The 18635-nt window shown below is 54.9% G+C and overlaps 1 protein-coding gene across 9 annotated transcripts in view; it reads left to right on the plus strand.

Annotated features, from left to right (window-relative positions):
* The window catches only part of Arhgap23 (Rho GTPase activating protein 23), a 102298-nt gene that overhangs the window by 35557 nt on the left and 48106 nt on the right, over positions 1-18635 (plus strand). For 5 of the 9 annotated variants that reach the window (XM_031354975.1, XM_031354973.1, XM_031354974.1 and 2 more), the window contains exons 2-12: positions 5566-5727; positions 7837-7900; positions 9695-9790; positions 9965-10043; positions 10171-10225; positions 12908-14060; positions 15199-15348; positions 15459-15614; positions 15801-15912; positions 16039-16096; positions 18402-18545. In XM_031354975.1, the coding sequence (XP_031210835.1) occupies positions 5566-5727; positions 7837-7900; positions 9695-9790; positions 9965-10043; positions 10171-10225; positions 12908-14060; positions 15199-15348; positions 15459-15614; positions 15801-15912; positions 16039-16096; positions 18402-18545 (2229 nt within the window). Of the gene's footprint in view, positions 1-1750; positions 2149-5565; positions 5728-7836; positions 7901-9694; positions 9791-9964; positions 10044-10170; positions 10226-11568; positions 11876-12907; positions 14061-15198; positions 15349-15458; positions 15615-15800; positions 15913-16038; positions 16097-18401; positions 18546-18635 lie in introns of those variants that run through there. The other 4 variants (XM_031354976.1, XM_031354978.1, XM_031354979.1 and 1 more) reach the window with 3 other exon arrangements.

Genomic DNA, 18635 nt, shown 5'->3' on the forward strand with positions numbered 1-18635 from the left:
AAGAAGAAGAAGAAGAAGAAGAAGAAGAAGAAGAAGAAGAAGAAGAAGAAGAAGAAGAAGAAGCCTGACAGAGGCAGAGGCAGGCAGATCTCTCTGAGTTTCAGGACTATCCTGATCTATGCCTCAAGTTCCAGGACAGCCACAGCTACATAAGGTGGCAGTTAGGTAGTTGGGAGGACTTAGTGAGGAGAACTGATGAGGGAGTCAAGGGCACCCCTGTGCCTCTGCATTCTACTTTGGCCCCAGAGTCCACTTGGCTGAGGATGTCTTGGTGGGATGGCTACCTGGTCTCTGAACTGGTGGGATGGCCACCTCATCTCTGAACGGGCCTTTGGGAGGAACTGGCAAGGAGGGGCAGAGCAGGAGGTGATCAGATCCAGAAGTTTGGTTTTCTAGTTTTCCAGAGACTGGGAGAAATGTAGACTCGGCTTCACTGTCCCTGGCTGCCCCGCTGTCCCTGACTGGTCCTTTCCTGCTCTCCTCTCCCCGAGTCCTGACTCAGCTCATGGCAGTCTCAGCTCTTCCCGTTGGGGCTTCCGCAGGGTGGAGGTGGGGGTCCAGCTCCTGCATGGGCCCCACAAGCAGCAAACAGGAAACAGGAGAACAAAACCGCTCCCTGGCTGACTCGGTCCCCACCACCCTGGGCCTCACCCCCACCCTTCCTCCACTGTTCTTCCTTCCCTCCATCCTGCCCACCCACTCCCTAGAGTTGTGTTCCTTTCTGGATCTCCTACCTCTCACATAGGTCACCTTCCTGGGGAGTGAAGATGGGCTTTGCCAGTGTTTCCAAACGGCCCAGCCTTGTGGCTCTCTCCCTCTTAGATGGGCTCTGGGCTTGTGTCTCCTTCTGCTGAGTATTTCCTTCTCAGTAACTGTTCTAAATGTTTCCATGAACTCCGGGTGTGACAGTGGAGAACACACAGCCCAGGTCCATTGCTAGCCTTACCTCTGCTTGGGGGAAAGGATGGGCCCTGGAGAGCTAGAAAAGGGGAGTGGGCAATGTCTGGAGTCAGCTAGTGCCCATTTCTTTCCATTATGAAGGTGTGGAGGGAGTGGTCAGCTTGGAGCCTCCTCTTGCTTGGTGATGCCAGGGCTCCTGGAAGGGTCCTGGGGAAGAGGAATGAACATCCTTTGGGAGTCTGGAGTGGGGTCTCCCTGCAGCCTGAGAGTACATCTTACACAGTGATACACTTCACAGTCTCATTCTGGATGGGCAGTGTGTGCCACCGAAGAGCACAGAGTCCTGAAGCAAGCACGTGCTGCTCAGTGTGTGCCTGCCACCATCCTGCTTGTATGTGGTCAAGTGGGTATCTCCGGGTCGGGGGTCTGTAAGGCCTGTCATCCTTTAAATGGCTGTGCCCCACGGGGTAGGGATGTAAGAATATCTTTAGATGTGAGCAATGATATCCACACTGAAGGTCTACGAGGGGTCTGTGGGGGACAGGTGGTGGGATGCTGGCCATGTATTGTGAGGCACACAGCTAGAACATGTTTCTGCAGGAGTGTAAAGTTGATGTGCCCCATAGTGTGATCGCTCAGCAGTGAGTCCCTGTGTTTGTATGGTGTCGTTGGTGTGTGCTGTGTCTGAGCAGGGACCGCTGGAAGCCTCTGGCGTGGGGCGGAGGGTGGGCTGGCGCGGCGCCGGGGCCGCCCCGGAGGGGGAGGTGTCTGTCCCAGCGACTTGTCCCTGCCCCGCTCCAGCGGGCGCCTTCACACGGGCGGCGCGGGAGGCGCGGCCCCGCTCCAGCCGTCCTGCCGCCGTCCGCGCGGGCTGGCCGCCCCCTCGGGGCCTCTGGGCCGCGGGCCCGCGGCTCTGGGGGGCGGGCTGGGACCCCTGGGCTCCGCCTGCCGCGTGGGGGTCCGAGGACTTCCCCCGCTGGACGCCGAGCCGCAGAGTCCCGCAACCCACGTCCCGCTCCGGAAGCCAGGCCCACTGCGCGCTGGGGCCGCGACGGTGACCGCGCTCGGGGGTCCCCGCAGGCTGCTCTGGTGGGCAGTGCGGTGTGGCGCGTGGAGCGCGCGGGCGTCGGGGGCTGGTGCTGGGAGCGCGCCGTCGGCGTGGACTGCAGCGCCCCGGAGCCACGCTGTCTTTGGCTGCCCTGTCTGAGCCACAGCGACCGCCGCACGCTGGGGCTGAGTCCGGCCAGGGTGAGCAACAGCTTTGGAGCCGGGCGGGAGCTGGGCGTCAGGGGCTGTGGGCGATCGGGTTACCCACTTTCGAGTTGACAGTGTTTGGCATTCCCAGACGGACATCCTTGCAGTTGGGGAGTGTGTGAGGAGGTTGAGAATCAGAGTGAGGTGAGCGTTTCTGTGGGAGCTTTCCCAGGGGTGCTAGATGGAACTTCGAGTCTGAGCACCTGTGGGCTCAGATCTCTTGGTTTCCAGGCAGTGGGAGGATGGAATTGAGGCTGATGACCGGAGGAGTTTCTGGCATATTAGGAATCCTGGAGCTAGGGGGCTGGCAGAGACACAATGAGAGCTAAGCATAGGGTTACTAACCCAAGTAGTAGGTTCCACTCTGGTCTGCTATCTAATTTCCTATCAGCAGGGACATGGACAGAGAGGCACATAAGGGTTTCCTAGTGGACAGAGGAAGTTGGGGTGACAGAATGACCCCCAGCAGGCAGTCGGTGATACCCAGGGCAGGCAGTGGCAGGACTAGGGGCAGTGTTTCTGATGTTAGGGATCCGCCGAGCTGGTAGGCGTGAGTCACAGTGGGCACCATGCCCAGCCTCAATACCGTGTTTTCTGCAATGACCTCTTTATGCTGGGGTGGGTTTGGGGTTGCGGGGGGGGGGGCTGAATCAATACTGATGTGGCCAATCCATCGAGTGCCCACTTCTGCCTGGTGTGTTCCCTGGGCTGTTGGCCCTTCCTTAACAACAGTTGGTGTTTCTGGATGTCTCTTTGTTTTCAAACACCGGGATGAGCGTGTTTGCAAAGAGATTTCAGCCAGGAGGGTTTAATCAACAATGCCCGTGGCCCCATTCTGTACCCTGGCTGTGTGCCTGTGTTAGAGGCAGAGTTGGGGGAGCTGAGCTGTACTTCTTGGTCTTCCAAGTTCTCAATGCTGGATCTCTCTGTTTCTCTCTCCACTCTACCTCTCTCCACTCAGTGTTGTCCCAGGTCAAATGGGAGGAGCTGAAACTTGCATATAGGGTAACATGAAGGATTGAGGCTAGGTCTGAAAAAACTTCCCACAGGGAGGCAATCAGCTCTGACTGGGTCTGTGGAGTCCTCTCCTCTGACAGGCTGTAGCAGGGGGGATTATTGACATTCTCTAGAGACTAATTGGAAGGGCTGGGAGACCTGAGCTGGAAGGAAAGGAACAGAGGAAATGGAGAGGCAGAGATAAGTAAGAAAGGGGGGAGTTGCTGTGCTCAGATGAGGAGAGACCGTGGGAGGAAGGCATAGCCACTGTCCTGGATTACCAGCAGGTCCCCTCAGGGAGTGGCACCCCCAGGCAGCTGGCAGGATGTGTGTGTGTAGGGAGAGGGGAGGGGAACATGTGGGGACCTGTCCCAGCCGCTTCTCATCACTGGGGCAGCTGGTGGCTTAAACCCTAATCCAGGACACTAGCAAAACAATGGGCCCTGCAAACACCCTGAGCTCTGAGCCTGGGTGGGAGTGGGAAGGAGGGCAGCCCATGATATATGGGGAACAGGGTTTTCTGTGGGGGAGGCACTGGGGACCCATGAGATATCTTTCCTAGCAGCAGAAATAGGGAATCAGGGAGGGGTGTTTTCAAATCTCAGAGAATTTCCAGTGAATGTTCTCCGGGATCCTTGGACCCCATGAATGTGGAGCTCATGGAAGAGGCCAGGGTGTAGCCACAAGGAAATGGAGCTGAGAGGACACCACTGGGTCCCTGTCCCTGCCAAGGACTGGGACCAGGAGTTGTCTAGGTCTCGCTTGGGCCCTCACGACCTAACCCTTATATGCTCTGAGCCTATGTGGAATGCTTCCTCTTCTGGAGCCTCATTCAGATGTTTCTGTTCTCTGAAACTACAGTCAGCAAACCTATTGCTCGGTCTCGTTTTTCTTTTATTTATTGAGATTTCAGGATCTGCATTCTCCCCAAAGCCTACAGGTTGGCGACAAAGTCTCCTGGCTGCGCACCCTTGCACGCTGCGCACCCTTGCACGCTCTCCTTCCGTTGAGCGGGGTGGACAGCTATGGGCCTCTCAGCATGCCTGTGCCTTCAGGTGTTTGCGAGCTTTCTTCAGCTAGCAGGAGGGCAGCTTTCCCATACAATGGGTATACAGTGGGGAGCTCCTTACAGCCCAAGTCTGATGGGCTTTCCATTGTCCAAACCAACCCCTGGGCCTCTGATCTCTTCTTCTTCAGGTTTTTGCCCAGGCCAAGGAGGAGCAAGGGGTGGAGCTTGTTGAAGGAGTCATGGGAAGCTTTTGGCTTCCTGAGGGCTTTGGGCCAGAGGCGAGTGCTAGCCCAAGCTGCCCAGTGACTATGAGGGCTTGGGGCTTTGTGGGAGTCTTCTTGCTTTTCCCACGGCTTGTTCCCTGGGCACTCATCTTTTCTGTCAGCCTCTCTGCATGCAAGTTATCTCACACTTGTTATTGGCTGTTTATCTCGGAGTCCAAAGACACTCAAGCAGCCTTCTCTGTCATCTCCTGCCTCCTGCCCCAGATAATGGTCCTCCATGGCCCCCTCACCTCTTCTTTGGATGGCTGCCTTTCGTTCTAGGGGAATCCCAAGCATTCCTGCGGGGTTGGACAGTATCTCTCATCTGCCTTTCCGGTGAACCAGCCCGGCCTTTGGGCTGAGCTTTGCAACCTCAGCAAGTTCCTTTAGTGGTCTGGTGTCCATTTGGGGCTCTTGATCCCATGCTCCTGGAGGGTGCATTTGTGTGCCAGTGCCAAGATGCAGCTCTGAGCTGTGTGCATGTGTGTATGCAAGACTGGTTATGTGCACCTGTACCTGTGCCAGCGTGCCTGCATGGTGTATTCATGTGGTTCTGTGAGTCTGCCTGTTCGAGCATTTGTTTTTTATTTTTATTATTGATTGCTTGATTGGTTGTTTTTTTGGTTTTTTTGGCACAGAGTTTCTCTGGCTGTCCTGGAATTCACTCTGGCTGGCCTTGGACTCAGAAATCTGTCCGCCTGCCTCTGCCTCCTGAGTGCTGGGATTAAGCCACCACCGCCTGGCTTATATGTGTACATTTATATGTGTGCCTATGTTTGTGGTATATTCTGTGTGCATGAGTTGTGACTGTTTTCGTGTATGTCAGTGTATGTGTGGGGATGTGTAAGAGTTGTATGTACAACTTCCTATGTAGAAAAGCTGTGTGTGCAGGGTCCGATGCATAGGACATGTGTGCCAGCTCAATTTCCAAGGAGGCAAAGGTGTTGTGAGGAGACTGAAGGAAAAACTCCGAGGAAAGAAGCTTTCTGCTTCCAGAGAGTGAAAGAAGGCTATGGTGAAGGGTTCAGGAGCCAGGAGGGGCCTGGGCTCTTGCGGCGCTCCCTGTCGGGTTCTAGGCTCCGAGGAGAGCCATGACCGTGGACCACACTATGTTCACTCACCTGTCTCCCTGTGCTCCTGCAGCTTCCACTGGGCCCTCGAGATGGGTGCTCTTCTGGGCGCCCCCTCCCCTGGCAGGGGCCGAGGACTCTGCTGCTGCGCAAGAGTCTTCAGGATGGTTTTGGTTTCACCCTGCGCCATTTCATCGTGTACCCACCCGAGTCAGCCGTGCACTGCAGCCTGAAGGTAGGTCCAGCTTGCCAGTGCCTGGCCACTCTGTGAGGGAAGCTTGGTGGGAGAGAGAGGCTAGCTGGCCTATCCTAGTCCCCTGTTAGAGGAGCCACTCCAGGGGACCAGCCTGGTTTCCTTTTGCTGCAGTCTCCGAGGAGAGCTGTAAGGAGGTCTTGCCAGCCGAGCCTGGGACATTTTGCTGTGGACAAATTCCTTACCCCTTCTGGGCTCTGGAAAAGGAATGACCATCTTAAACCGGGCCTCCTGGGACACCTTATTCACTTGTCCACTGGTTCTTGACCTGGTCAGCTTTTTCTGCCCCTAGGTTGAGGGGTCAGGGACCCCAGCTTATTCTCTAGGAAGAGTCCAGGTTTTAGTCCTAACTCAGTCCCATGTAGATTGGCTGTAGATTGGCTCACTGTGGATTTGCAGGCCTCTCATCCCTCGATAACTCAGTTTATCCTGAGGGCTACTATTTTGTCATCCCCAAGAGCCTTTCCATCCCTAACACAGCTTCCGGAACCAGGGCCCCAGATCTTCTCAGGCTGGCACAAGGTCATCACCTAGAAAGAGAAGGTCCCTCCCTGAAAGCAAAGAGTGGAAGACGGGAGGAGGCCAGGTAGCATTCTGGGCTCCCGACCTCTTTTCCTGCAGAGGAGACAGATTTCTATGAGAATCTATGACTCCTTCTCTTCTTCCCCCAGGGCTGTGATCAGCCTGCCTAACTGTGGGGGGATTCTTGCTTGGGGACCTTAACCCTGCCACACAACCAAAGCATTAGGTTTCTCTGCATGTCTCTGCACCTGTGCATGCACGTGTGGTATGTATACATCTTTGTCACATGCTTTGTGGCTTTCCTATGTGTATGAATCTTTGATTCCCAGGATCATCAAAGCCATTGGCTGTGGCTATGCCTAAGCAGGGAAGTGGGGCCTAATAGTGTGGGTGGCATCAGATGACCAAGGATGTCGCTTCTTCACTCCTGGAGCCCCTACCCCTTCCCTCCCTCCTTTCTATCTCCTACTATCTTCTCTCGGGACACTGGGAGAGACCAGCAGCGACAAGAGCTGTGTTCTAGCATGGTGGGCTCTCCTTCTCATGGGTCACCAGCCACTTCTGGGAAAGACAAGCCAGGGTGGCTCCCTCCCTTTCCAGAACCTACCCTAGACTGGGAGAAGCTCCTGTCCCCAGGCTACAGAAGGCCAGAGTCCTCTGCCTGGAGCCTGTGCAGGGAGCTTAGCCGTCCAAATGCATCTGTCTGTCTCTGCCAGCTGCAGTCTATGCTGTCAGCTCCAATCAGTGGGCATGCACCTCCCACGGGAAATGGGGCAGAGGCCCAGTCTTCAGCAGCATTCAGCAGCCTTCCTGGCCCACCTTGGCAGGGCTGGGATGCCAGGGAGCCCAGAGTCTGGGCCTAGACAAGATGACCCAGAAGGTCTGGTCAGCTCTAAACTGCAACACTGGCTGGCTCGGCTGACTCGGCTGACTCTGACCCTTTTCTGGTTCTGCTCCAAAGCCCATGCCCCCTGTACCCTCTCCCCTCATTAGGATGGACCCCTGGAGCTCCTAGCAGCCCTTCCGTACCCCTGAAGCTAGCTGCTAGAATCCTGCCCCTTGCCGGACACCCACTTCTGCTTATCAGAGAACCTTTCCTGGCTCCCTCTTTTTTTCCTTTCAGACCAGAATGCTTTTAGTCCGAGTTCTGGTGCTTGCTGGTGTCAGCTCAATGTGCACCCTCCCCTCTTGCTAATCGGGCCTCCCAGCCCATTCTCTGAGAGAGATAGCCCTGTTTACACTTGTCAGGCTGCTTATCTTTGTCCGCCTGGGTCCTCTGCATGTGTTTTGGGGACCTCCTCCCTTGGCCTGCAGGCTCCCTAGGGGAAGAGGTCATGGATCTCTGGTAGATTGAATGTTCTTGGAAACCTGGGGGCGGGTGTGTTACTGGGGACACTTATCCTGACTGGGGATGCTTCTGACAGCTCTCCCATCTCTGCTGCGGTTAGCTACTTGAGAGGAGATAAGGATTGGAGGCGGGGTGGCTCAGCAGAGCTGCCCAGGTGCAGCATGCTGCTGATGCTGCTGAGGGCTGGACAGTTGCCACACCCATCTCTCTGTTCCCTGCAGGAGGAAGAGAATGGAGGCCGAGGAGGAAGAGGAGGAAGAGGAGGAGAAGGAGGAGGAGGAGGAGGTAAGGGGTGGAGCAGGGGCGGGGCTGGACTTCAGTTTCTCTCCTGCACCCCAGTGGGCCCCACCCTTCTCTTATCCCTGTCTAGCCTTTCTCTTCTCTCTGTTCCTGCCAGCCTAGCTCCAGGCATCTCCTCCTCATTCTCTGTTCTCCCTCCACGGTTTCCCCATCTTGTCTTCCCGTAAGCCTGTCGCTCCCACAGCCATCTGATACTGAGGACTCTGGGTGACACATACCCATCTGGTTCCACCCTCTCTTTACTTTTTCCCAGAACAAAGTCAAGGCTAAGGCCATGGGGCTTGTGGATTAGGGTTGGGGTGTCCTGAGCATGGGCTCATCCTATAGATGGACAAATGGAGGTCCTGATAGGAATAGGGGGGTCCTAAAGTATGTATTAAAAATGTGAGCCTAACTCACCTTCCCATCCCTTGCTATCTTAAGGGTCCTTTGCTGGCTCTCAGACTCCGAGGTATTTAAAGCTGAATTCCCCAAACAGGCAGCTTTCCTGCCCTGCCTCTGTGAGCAGCCATAGAGACGTGGTCCTCCTGAGTTCTCCTGCCACTGAAGGGAAAGGAGTTCACTGTCCCAGCACAGGCCCCAGGAGGGGAGTCTTGTTGGCAGGTGAAGGAGTTAGCATCCATCCTGTGCCCTGCTTGGAGTCCCTGACCCTGGAGAAGGAGGAAGAGTGGGAGCCACAAGTATATTGGCTATTTCTCTGGTCTGTGATATGTTGTCTTTCCATATAGATGAGGCCTCCCCGGCTTGCATCTTCATGACCTGATAGGCACATTTTTTTTTTTTTTCAAGACAGGGTTTCTTTGTGTAGCCCTGGCTGTCCTGGAGCTCACTGTGTAGACCAGGCTGGCCTCGAACTCAGAAATCTGCCTGCCTCTGCCTCCCAAGTGCTGGGATTAAAGGCGGGTGCCACCACTGCACGGCTAGGCACATTACTTTTTAAAAAATACTTTATGATCATTTGTGCCTGAGTGTGTGTGTGTGTGTGTGTGTGTGTGTGTGTGTGTACCATGTATGTGCAGGGAGCCAGAGTGTGAGAAGACCGTGTCAGTCCCCTGGGATTAGAGTTAGAGTTAGGGTTGTGTGGCAATTGTGAGCTGCCACCTGCATGCTGGAAACCAAACTGAGGCCCTGGGCAAGAGCAGCCAGTGCTCTTAAACCTCTGATCCATCTCTCTAGCCCAGATAGGGGCCTCCTTTTAAACATTATTAGTGCGTGCGTGTGTGTGTGTGTGTGTGTGTGTGTGTGTGTGTGTACACGTGCGTGCGTGTGCGCTCGGGCTAATACCAGAGTGTGCATGTGCCATGCAGAGTGTGTAGAGATCAGAAAATGACTTGGCAGAGTTAGCTCTCTCCTTCCACCTTTATGTGGGTTTCAGGGATTCAATTCAGACTCACATCCAGTGTCTTTCCCCACTGATCCATCTTGTCAGCCTGTAGGGTTCTCTTGTATGGCACCCTCTCCATTGTCTTGTGACTTGTGTATGAAGTCTGCTTGACCGAGAACTCTGGAAGGGCAGAGGCTGTTTGTGTCAGCACATATTGTGTAGTCTGGCTTCTAGTCCAGGACAGAGCCTCACTTCATGGATTTGGGCAGGTCTCTCTGTCCTTCTCCTGGTGTGGGCCCATATCTGGCTATGGGCATAGGTCCTGTGGATGTATGGGTCATTGCATGCTTGTGCTTGTGTGATCATCCTCTGAGTGTGTGTCCTCTGTGTGTGTAGCTGTGCATGGGTGTGACCTTCAGCAACCACCCCCAGCTAACCTGGCTGATGCCCACCAGGACCCTCCCCACGGCACCGCCTGGAGCCCATGGACACCATCTTTGTGAAGAATGTGAAGGATGGTGGCCCCGCCCATAGGGCGGGGCTTCGCACAGGTGAGCCTGTCTGTGACCTGATATAACACTCCTCTGGGGCTCGAGGTGCTTTTAATTGGGTTGGGATTCATGAAGGAGAAGTTCCTCTCCTTTCACTTCCATTCATGCTTAGTACAGGGGTACACTGCACCCCTGCTTTGGATTCTCACATGTGATCCCACCCCTTGTCCCTAGGAGACCGGCTGGTGAAAGTGAATGGGGAGAGCGTCATTGGAAAAACATATTCCCAGGTCATAGGTCTGATCCAGAACAGGTGAGTGTCTGGCCTTCCTGCTTCCAAGGTAGCAGGCAGACACCTAGACTCCCCTCCCCTGAGCCTGGGCCCTGCAACCGGATCCCTCTGCTGTTGCCTCTGCTTGACCCTCTCCCTGTCTCTGCAGTGATGACACCCTGGAGCTCTCCATCATGCCCAAGGACGAGGACATTCTCCAGCTGGTAAGTCCCTCTGTCTGCGTGGAGGGCCCGTGGGAGGAAATAGAAGGATATAGCCAGACATTGCTCAACTGGGGCTTCCAGGCCCAACCCTGGGCTGGGGCTGCTTCTTGCTTCACACGAGCCTGCTCTGGGCTAGAGAGAGAGGAGGTGCTAGCCTTGGTAAGCAGGATTCTTGCCAGGGTATCCGAAAAGAGGGTGGCCCAGCGGGCCCTGCCAGCCTGGTGTGTTCTTGTTTGCCCCTGTGAGAGATGCCTGTTCGCTGTACCCCCTCTCCACTTGGCCTGAGGGAACATGGCTCTGGAGGTGTGTCCGTAGATGCACACTCCAAACACCACCCCTCAACACATCCCACGGCCACAGGTACCACTTGGTACAAAACAGGACACTCAACCCTGCATGCCCCTGTACAACTCAGCTCCATAGAAGACACAGAGCATTGCAGGGCAGGATTCACAGGGCCTCTCCCTGTCTCTGTGCCAGTGTACCACAGTACCCAGGTAGCACACAGTAGGACCTCACAGTAGCCCCATTTGCACCTCTGTCTTGTAGCATAAGCTCTGCATGCGTCTGGATCCCATGCTGTTGTGATATAAGCACACACTGGTGCATTATTGAAATGCTGCCTACAAATGTCACAGCATGCCACAGCCCCTCTCAGGCACCTTCGCTTAGTGATATCACAGGATCCCAAATTCATCATTCAGATATGAATTCGGAACCCATCACAACTAGTGCCTCAGCACACTGAGAACATAAAACCCTTTGGGAGGGTACCACCCAAAGGTCTGCCCCTCATGTGTTGTGTGAAGCAAGCCCAGACCCTTGTGTCTAGAGCCTGGAACAGTTCCCCTTGCTCAGTGCCCTGTTCTTGGTCTCTTGGCTCCTTACCCAGATGCCAGCTAGCTTGCCCCTTTGGTCACTGCCCCTCAGAGGATGGCTGAGGGCCAAGCCCAGAGGCTCAGAGCTGCTGTGCTGGCTTTGGCTGTGTCACTGTAATGACAGGGCCACACTTGGCATGATGATGCCTCCCCAGGGAACCTCCGTTCCTGACCTCAATTGTCCCCTTGCACTTCCTGGAGTTGAGGGGAAAAGAATGGAGGCTCAGAGAGGTGCATGGCTCACCCTAAGTCTTAAAGAGCTTGTCTGTGCTCTTTATGAGAGAGTAGCAGGGCATGGCACCCTGGCTCAGTACAGCTGTCAGGGGCAAGGGGTGGCAAGGACAAGGACGGCAGCCTTGAACTCTGCCAGACCTAGACCTAAGTAGGCTGGCAACCCCAGATGTCAACATCTGGGAGCTCCCACTGCCCGCCATCTCCAGTCAGCCAGAGGGTGGGGCCCAGGCATTCCTGTGGTTGGGAGCCAAGGCTGGAGGCCAATCGGGTGGCGGCAGCTGCTGACGCCACCACCGACGCGGCAAGTCCCCTCCACACCCATCCTCCCTCCTCCTACCGCCAGGCAGCTGAAAGAGAGCCGGGTGGGGGAGAAGGGGAACCTCAGGGAGGGCTGGCTGAGGGGACTGAAGGACTCAGATCAGCCGGGCAGGGGCTGTGGTGAGAGGCAGCCGGGCAGCAGGCACAGGCTGGCAGGATGCTGCCTCCGCCACCGTGATGCTGGGAGCCCGGGGAGCCAGCAGGATGGCAGGAGGGAGAGGTATGTGCCAGGCTGGAGGGGCCGAGTGTGCGGGGGTGTGGTTAGCTGGTCCGTGTCACATGATGTTTGTGTTTGGGACTGGAGGGGTAGTTATTTGTGTATCTCATTGTGTGTGCTGTGTGTGTATCTCTCAGGGTGTGTATCTTGCTGTTTCTCTGATGTGGTGTAGTATGTGTGTATGACTGGGCTCACCCTTCCACCCTTTGCTGAAACAGGCCCCCTCTGCTCAGCCAGTGCTAGGCTCGGCCAGGGCCACAAGGCTGCTGTCCCGGGGGTGGGGTGCCTCCTTTTTTGGCTGAGCCTGGGCACCAGCCCTGTCACTCCTCAGTAATGCAGCGTCAGCTTCAGCAGCCAGTGCCAAATTCCAGGCCTAGGGGTGGCAGGAGGTGGCCCAAGGCCCCTTAGCTTGTCCAGCACCTTCTTTAAACTGGCCTCTGGAGGGCAAGAAGTGGTCATGTTCTTCACTCTAAGGCACAGGCCCTGGGCCCCAGCTCACATCACCCTATAATGAAGGGACCTTGGACTCTTCCAGCCTCCACCTACCCTCAGACCACCCCCTCCTTGGACACACCCACTCCTTAGCCAGCTTTCTAAGGTCCTATACCACCTTGACAGATTTCTGCCCATTTCCCCACTGAACTGTAGTCAGGGTCTATGGGCATCTTTGGACATAAAGGAACTGTAGGCGGTGGAGGGCAAGATGGGGGAGGGCCGTAGCAAACAGATGTTGGAATGTTTGTGGCTAAAGGCTGTCCTTGTTTTAAAAGTCTTACAGAAAACTGGCTATTTTGAGAGAGAGAGAGAGAGAGAGAGAGAGAGAGAGAGAGAGAGAGAGAGAGAGAGAGAGAGAGAGGATATCTTACCTCTTTGTCCCCTTCAGGACCCTCCTTGGAGCACACCCTCATCCATTCAGGATGCCCCTACTTAATCATCTCCCTTCCATTTCCTTTTGAGGCCCTTGGTACCCCAGGGCTGTCTCATTCCTGTTCTCTGAGTCTGCTCATGCTCTTATGCCTCTGTGTTTCCTGCCAGGCCTACTCCCAGGATGCCTACCTGAAGGGCAACGAGCCGTATTCTGGAGAGGCCCGCAGCATCCCAGAACCACCTCCACTCTGCTATCCACGGAAGACCTATGCCCCGCCAACCCGGGCCCCTGCCTGGGCCACTATGGTGCCTGAGCCCATCTCAGCACTACCCACGGATCCCCGGAGTCCTGCTGCCTGGAGTGACCCAGGGTCCCGTGTCCCATCTGCCACCCGTGCCCACCTGGACAACTCTTCCTTGGGGATGAGCCAGCCCCGCCCAAGCCCTGGTGCCTTTCCCCACCTCCCTTCAGAGTCCCGGACGCCCCGTGCCTTCCCAGAGCCCGGCAGCCGGGTGCTTCCCAGCAGACTGGAGTGCCAGCAGGCTCTGTCACACTGGCTGTCCAATCAGATACCCCGCAGGGCGGGGGAGAGACGGTGCCCAGCCATGCCACCCCGGGCCCGCAGTGCCTCCCAGGACCGGTTGGAGGATGTGACTACCCACCACCCATGGCCCTGCTCCACCTCCCAGGATGCCTTGAGCCAGCTGGGCCAGGAGGGTTGGCACCGAGCTCGCTCAGACGATTACCTGAGCAGGGCCACCCGCTCTGCTGAAGCACTGGGTCCGGGAGCACTGGTGTCCCCTCGCCTTGAACGCTGCGGTTGGGCTTCCCAACGCCCATCTGCCCGCACCTCTGCTTGCCCTTCTCGGGACTTGCCCCAGGCCCCTCCCCCATCTGGCCTGCAGGGCCTGGATGACATCGGGTACATTGGGTATCGGAGCTATAGCCCATCATTCCAGCGCCGGACTGGTCTCCTGCATGCCCTCTCCTTCCGGGACTCACCCTTTGGGGGACTTCCCACCTTCAGCTTGGCCCAGTCTCCTGCATCATTCCCACCAGAGGCCTCTGAACCACCTAGGGCCATCCGGCCAGATCCTAGCACCCGAGCCCTGGAGCCTGCCGCAGAGGATCATCGTGATGAGGTGGTCCTGAGGCAGAAGCCTCCAACGGGTCGCAAGGTCCAGCTGACCCCAGCAAGGCAGATGAACCTTGGATTTGGTGATGAGTCCCCAGAACCAGAGGCCAGAGGGGAGCGCCCAGGCAGGAAGGTGGCCCCTTTGGCCACCACAGAAGACTCCCTGGCTTCTATTCCTTTCATTGGTGAGTGGTGTTACAAGTGGCTGGCTAAGGGTCCCAGTCAGCATCCTTTTGTGTCCCATCTCCCTGTCTACTGTTTCCGAGTCTGCGCCACGTGCTGATAGGGGCATCTGAGTTCTGAATATCTGTTCATCTGTTTGTCCATTCCTCAATAATTGCTTCTTTCCTCCTGTCTCCCATTCCTTCATTCTTGTAGCTATCTTTCCATCCACATTTTCTCTCCTCCCGCCCTCCCACCTTCCTGCATACGTCCTCCTCCCTGGCCCACTCGGCTCTTCACTCGGTTCATCTATCCATCATTAGCTCCCATCTTCCCTCCTTCCTCTTGCTCGTTCTTCTACCCTTTCTTTGTGTCTCTCATTCTTTGTTTTTTTCCCATCTCTCCTACATTCTGCCAACAGATATTTACATCAGGTACTGTGCTAGACTTCAGGCTTACCTGGTGGACGGCAGGTCGGACAGAAAGCATAAAGGACAGACAGCCTCTGTGGATGAGGAAGGGCTCTGTGGCCTAGATGGGTGTGGTCAGCACTGGAAAAATATTGGAAAAACAACATTTGGCTAAGAAGGATTTGAGGTAGTCTGAGGAAGGGTGTTCAAAGAGAAAGATGGGACTATGCAGAGCTTGCGGTGGGAGGGGCCAACTGCACTTCCAGACCACGTGGTCCTTGCCCGTTCAAGGCTAAGCCAGACTTCACCCTCACCACAGAGGAGGCTGTGAGGGAGAGGCAAGGAGGCAGAGAGGTGAGGCATTCTCCAGCTTTTTTGGGTTGCCCAGAGAGTGGTGCCTCATCTCCATGTTGGGGATGGGGATGCAAAAGAACAAGAAAAAGGTTAGGGCTGTGCGGAAACAAGCCAAGCTAGGCTGGGTCTATGGGCTGTGGAGAAAGCCTGGAACGGAAGATGGTGGTGTTGGGCTCAAGTCCTGGGCCCAGTGGGTTTGTAGCTGAGCGAGCAGCCTGGGACCTAAGAAACAGTTCAGGAAGGATGGTAGGGTGCCATCAGCAGCTCGTGTCAGGGTCCAGCCGTGTTTCAGCAAGTTCCAGCTGAGCCTCTTGCCAGGTGTGTCCCTCTAAGGCCAAGACAAAACTCTTGTGCCCTGAAGCCAACGATCTGATTCGAATACTGCCTTGTGTTATAGGAGCCCACTCCAAGGAGGGTGGCTCAGAGCCACTCCACGGTGCCCTTGATGCAATGGGAGGCTCAGCACCTGCTAAAAAAAGACATTCCCTGACCACACTCTGGTGGGCGAGGCACCCTGGGCCTCGGGCATGTTGCCAGAAATGCCCTGGTGAGGAAGAGTGTAGGGGTTTACAGTATGTGCTGCCTGGGGCCTGGTAACCCTGGGGTATCCAGGTAGCCTGGCCTGTGTTCCTCACATCTTCCTTCCTCTGCTGGCAGATGAGCCCACCAGCCCCAGCATTGACCTTCAAGCCAAGCATGTCCCTGCCTCTGCAGTGGTCTCCAGTGCCATGAACTCAGCCCCTGTCCTGGGAACTAGCCCATCCTCACCAACCTTCACCTTTGCCCTCAGCCGCCATTACTCCCAGGACTGCAGTGAGTGTCTCTGGCCTGTGTTGCCTCCTCTGCTGTCTGGTCCCTGTGGGTCTTTTTCTCAATGTCTGTCTGCTTCTTCTGGGGCCCCATGGGAGAGCCCCACTGCTGACCAGAAGGGAGGGCTCCTGGGGTACCTGCCAACCTGCTCTTTGCTAACCCTGCGGCCTCCTGTGGGCACCTTTTCAGGCAGCATCAAGGCAGGCCGCCGCTCCTCCTACCTGCTGGCCATCACCACGGAGCGCTCCAAGTCCTGTGATGATGGACTGAATACCTTCCGGGATGAGAGCCGAGTGCTCCGGTGAGCCCATGTTTGCACTGGGGTGGGGGTGGGGTGGTTTCTACTCTCCTAGGCTGAGCCATGGGTTTGGTGGGCAATGAGATTCTGGGCCATCCACAGCCCTCACCTTCAGTACTTGGTCCCCAGGCGCCTTCCCAACCGTGTGCCAAGCCTACGAATGCTGCGGAGCTTCTTCACTGATGGGGTAAGCCAGCATGACACCAGCATGACGTGTGTGTGTGTCCCCGTGTGCATGTGTGTGTGTGTCCATGTGTGTGTGTGTGTCCATGTGTGTGTGTCCATGTGTGTGTCCGTCTGTGTGTGTGTGTGTCTCTGTGTCTGTGTGTGTGTCTGGCTATCTCTAGAAGGGTGGTAGTCCTACACATCTCGGGTACCATATTTGTGATTCCTGTGACCCCTAAGTGAAGTGCTCTGGCTGCTCCCCTCATTCCTGTATTTCATCTTCATGCCACCCTGTGGCCTGCCTCCCAACCGAAGACTGCATTTGTCCTCCAATCTGGAAAGTCCCAAACCACAGAGCAGCCCTCCCTCTCCCTCTCTCCCTCTCTCTCTCTCCTTCCTTCTCTTCCTCTCCCTGTTTCCCTCTCTCCCTGTCTGTCTCCCTGGGACAAGCCTGGGCAATATCTCTTTTTGTTATCGTTATTAGTTTGTTTTGAGACAGGGTCTTAGAGTGTGACTCTGCCTGGCCTCACTCTGTAGACCAGGCTGGCATTGAACTCAGGGCCTAACTTCCAACTCTTGATTTCTTTCTTTTCTTTTCTATTTTCTTTCTTTTTTTTTTTTTTAAGATTTATTCCTTTTAAAAAATTTTAATTATGTGTGTGTATGTGTGTGTTTGTATGTGTTTGCCTGTTGTATGTGTGTGTATGGGTGTGCTTGCTTGTGTGTGTATATGTGTGTGTTTGCTTGTGTGTGTGTATGTGTGTGTTTGCATGTTGTGTTGTGTGTGTGTGTGCATGTGTGTGTGTTTGTGTACGTTTGCTTGTTGTGTGTGCGTGTGTGTGCATGTGTGTGTGCATGTGTGTGTGTTTTTGTGTTTGTGTTTGTGTGTGCATGTGTGTGTGTGTGCATGTGTGTGTGTTTTTGTGTTGTGTGTGTTTTTGTGTGCGTGTGTGTGTGTGCATGTGTGTGTGTGCATGTGTGTGTGTGCATGTGTGTGTTTTTGTGTGTGTGTGTGTGCATGTGTGTGTGTGTTTGTGTGTGTGTTTTTGTGTGTGTGTGTGTTTTTGTGTGTGCATGTGTGTATGTGTGTGCATGTGTGTGTGTGTGTGTGTGTGTGTGTGTGTGTGTGTGGGTGCCCCAGAGGCATGGGTTCCTCCTATAGCTGGACCTATAGATGTTTATTAGCTCTACAGTATGAATCTTTCTATATTCTTTCTCTTAATTTTTTTCTTTAGGTTTATTTATTTCATTTCATGTGTCTGAGTGTTTTGCCTGCATGTATATATGTGTGCCATGCTCATGCCTACTGCTTTGGAGGTCAGTTACAGATGGTTGTGAGCTGCCATGTGGGTGCTGGGAACTAAGCCTGGGTCCTCTGAAACAGCAGCCAGTGCTCTTAACCACTGAGCCATCCCTCCAGCCCTTGGTTTCTTATGACAGGGCCTTTAAAAAAAAGATTATTTATTTTATTTATGTGAGTACATTTAGCTATCTTCAAGAGACCATCAGATCCCACTACAGATGGTTGTGAGCCACCAGGTGGTTACTGGGAGTTGAAATCAGGACCTCTGGAAGAGCAGCCAGTGCTCTTAACAGTTGAGCCATCTCTCCAGCCTCAGGCCAGGTCTTGATAGACCTTGAAGACAGGGTTTAATCCAGGCTGGCCTCAAACTTGTGATGTTCTTGCATCACCTCCTGAGTGCTGGGAACGTTGTAGCACTAGGGCCCTCTGAGACTTGCCATGAAGTTTCACCCATGTGCCTTTTCCGGTCTCCTTCTGGTCATTTGTGCACTTTCCTCACATGCCACATGTGTTTTGATAGCTTCACACCTTCAGGGCCACCTGGCTCCCCTTGTCACTTCCTCAGCTTACTGAACTCTCCCGGGACATGCCAGCTCTAGGTTGGATTCCTGTTGACACCATCACTTCTTGTTTAACTCCTGATGGGTTTGATTCCCTGTCCCATCACTGCTTGGTCTTTGTTGATGTTCCCTCTTCTGCTGATTACCCAACTCCTTATTGCCACAATTGCTTCCCCATTTCCTCAATTCTTTCGAGGCTGTAAAGCTGAAGGAAGCCCCGATTGGGAGGCATGTGTCCTGCTGTCGGGTTTAATCCTTTCCTCCTTTCTGGCTTCTTCATGAAGTCTTATGACCTCAACACAAACAGTCCAGAGAGGACAAGCAAGGCCCATGAGGTCACACAGCACAGCAGAGTACAGCCCAGACACACGCCAGGGCCGTGTGGCTGCCCGTGGTCCATGAGGCTCCTGAGATGCTGGAGCCATGGGAGCCACCCTAAACTGCCTAATGTTTTCTCCCTACAGTCTCTAGATAGCTGGGGCACCTCTGAAGATGCTGATGCCCCCTCTAAACGACACTCAGCCTCTGACCTCTCAGATGCAACCTTCAGTGATATCAGGAGAGAAGGCTGGTTGTATTATAAGCAGATCCTCACCAAGAAAGGGAAGGTAAGGTGGGCTGAGGGAGGAGGACGGGCTGGACGGAAGCTGGCTCTGGCAGAACTTTCCAGGTCCTCTTATACCTGCCCTGAAGCCTCT

The sequence above is a fragment of the Mastomys coucha genome, unplaced genomic scaffold, assembly GCF_008632895.1.
Source record: "Mastomys coucha isolate ucsf_1 unplaced genomic scaffold, UCSF_Mcou_1 pScaffold5, whole genome shotgun sequence".
In the NCBI taxonomy this organism is placed as follows: Eukaryota; Metazoa; Chordata; class Mammalia; order Rodentia; family Muridae; genus Mastomys; species Mastomys coucha.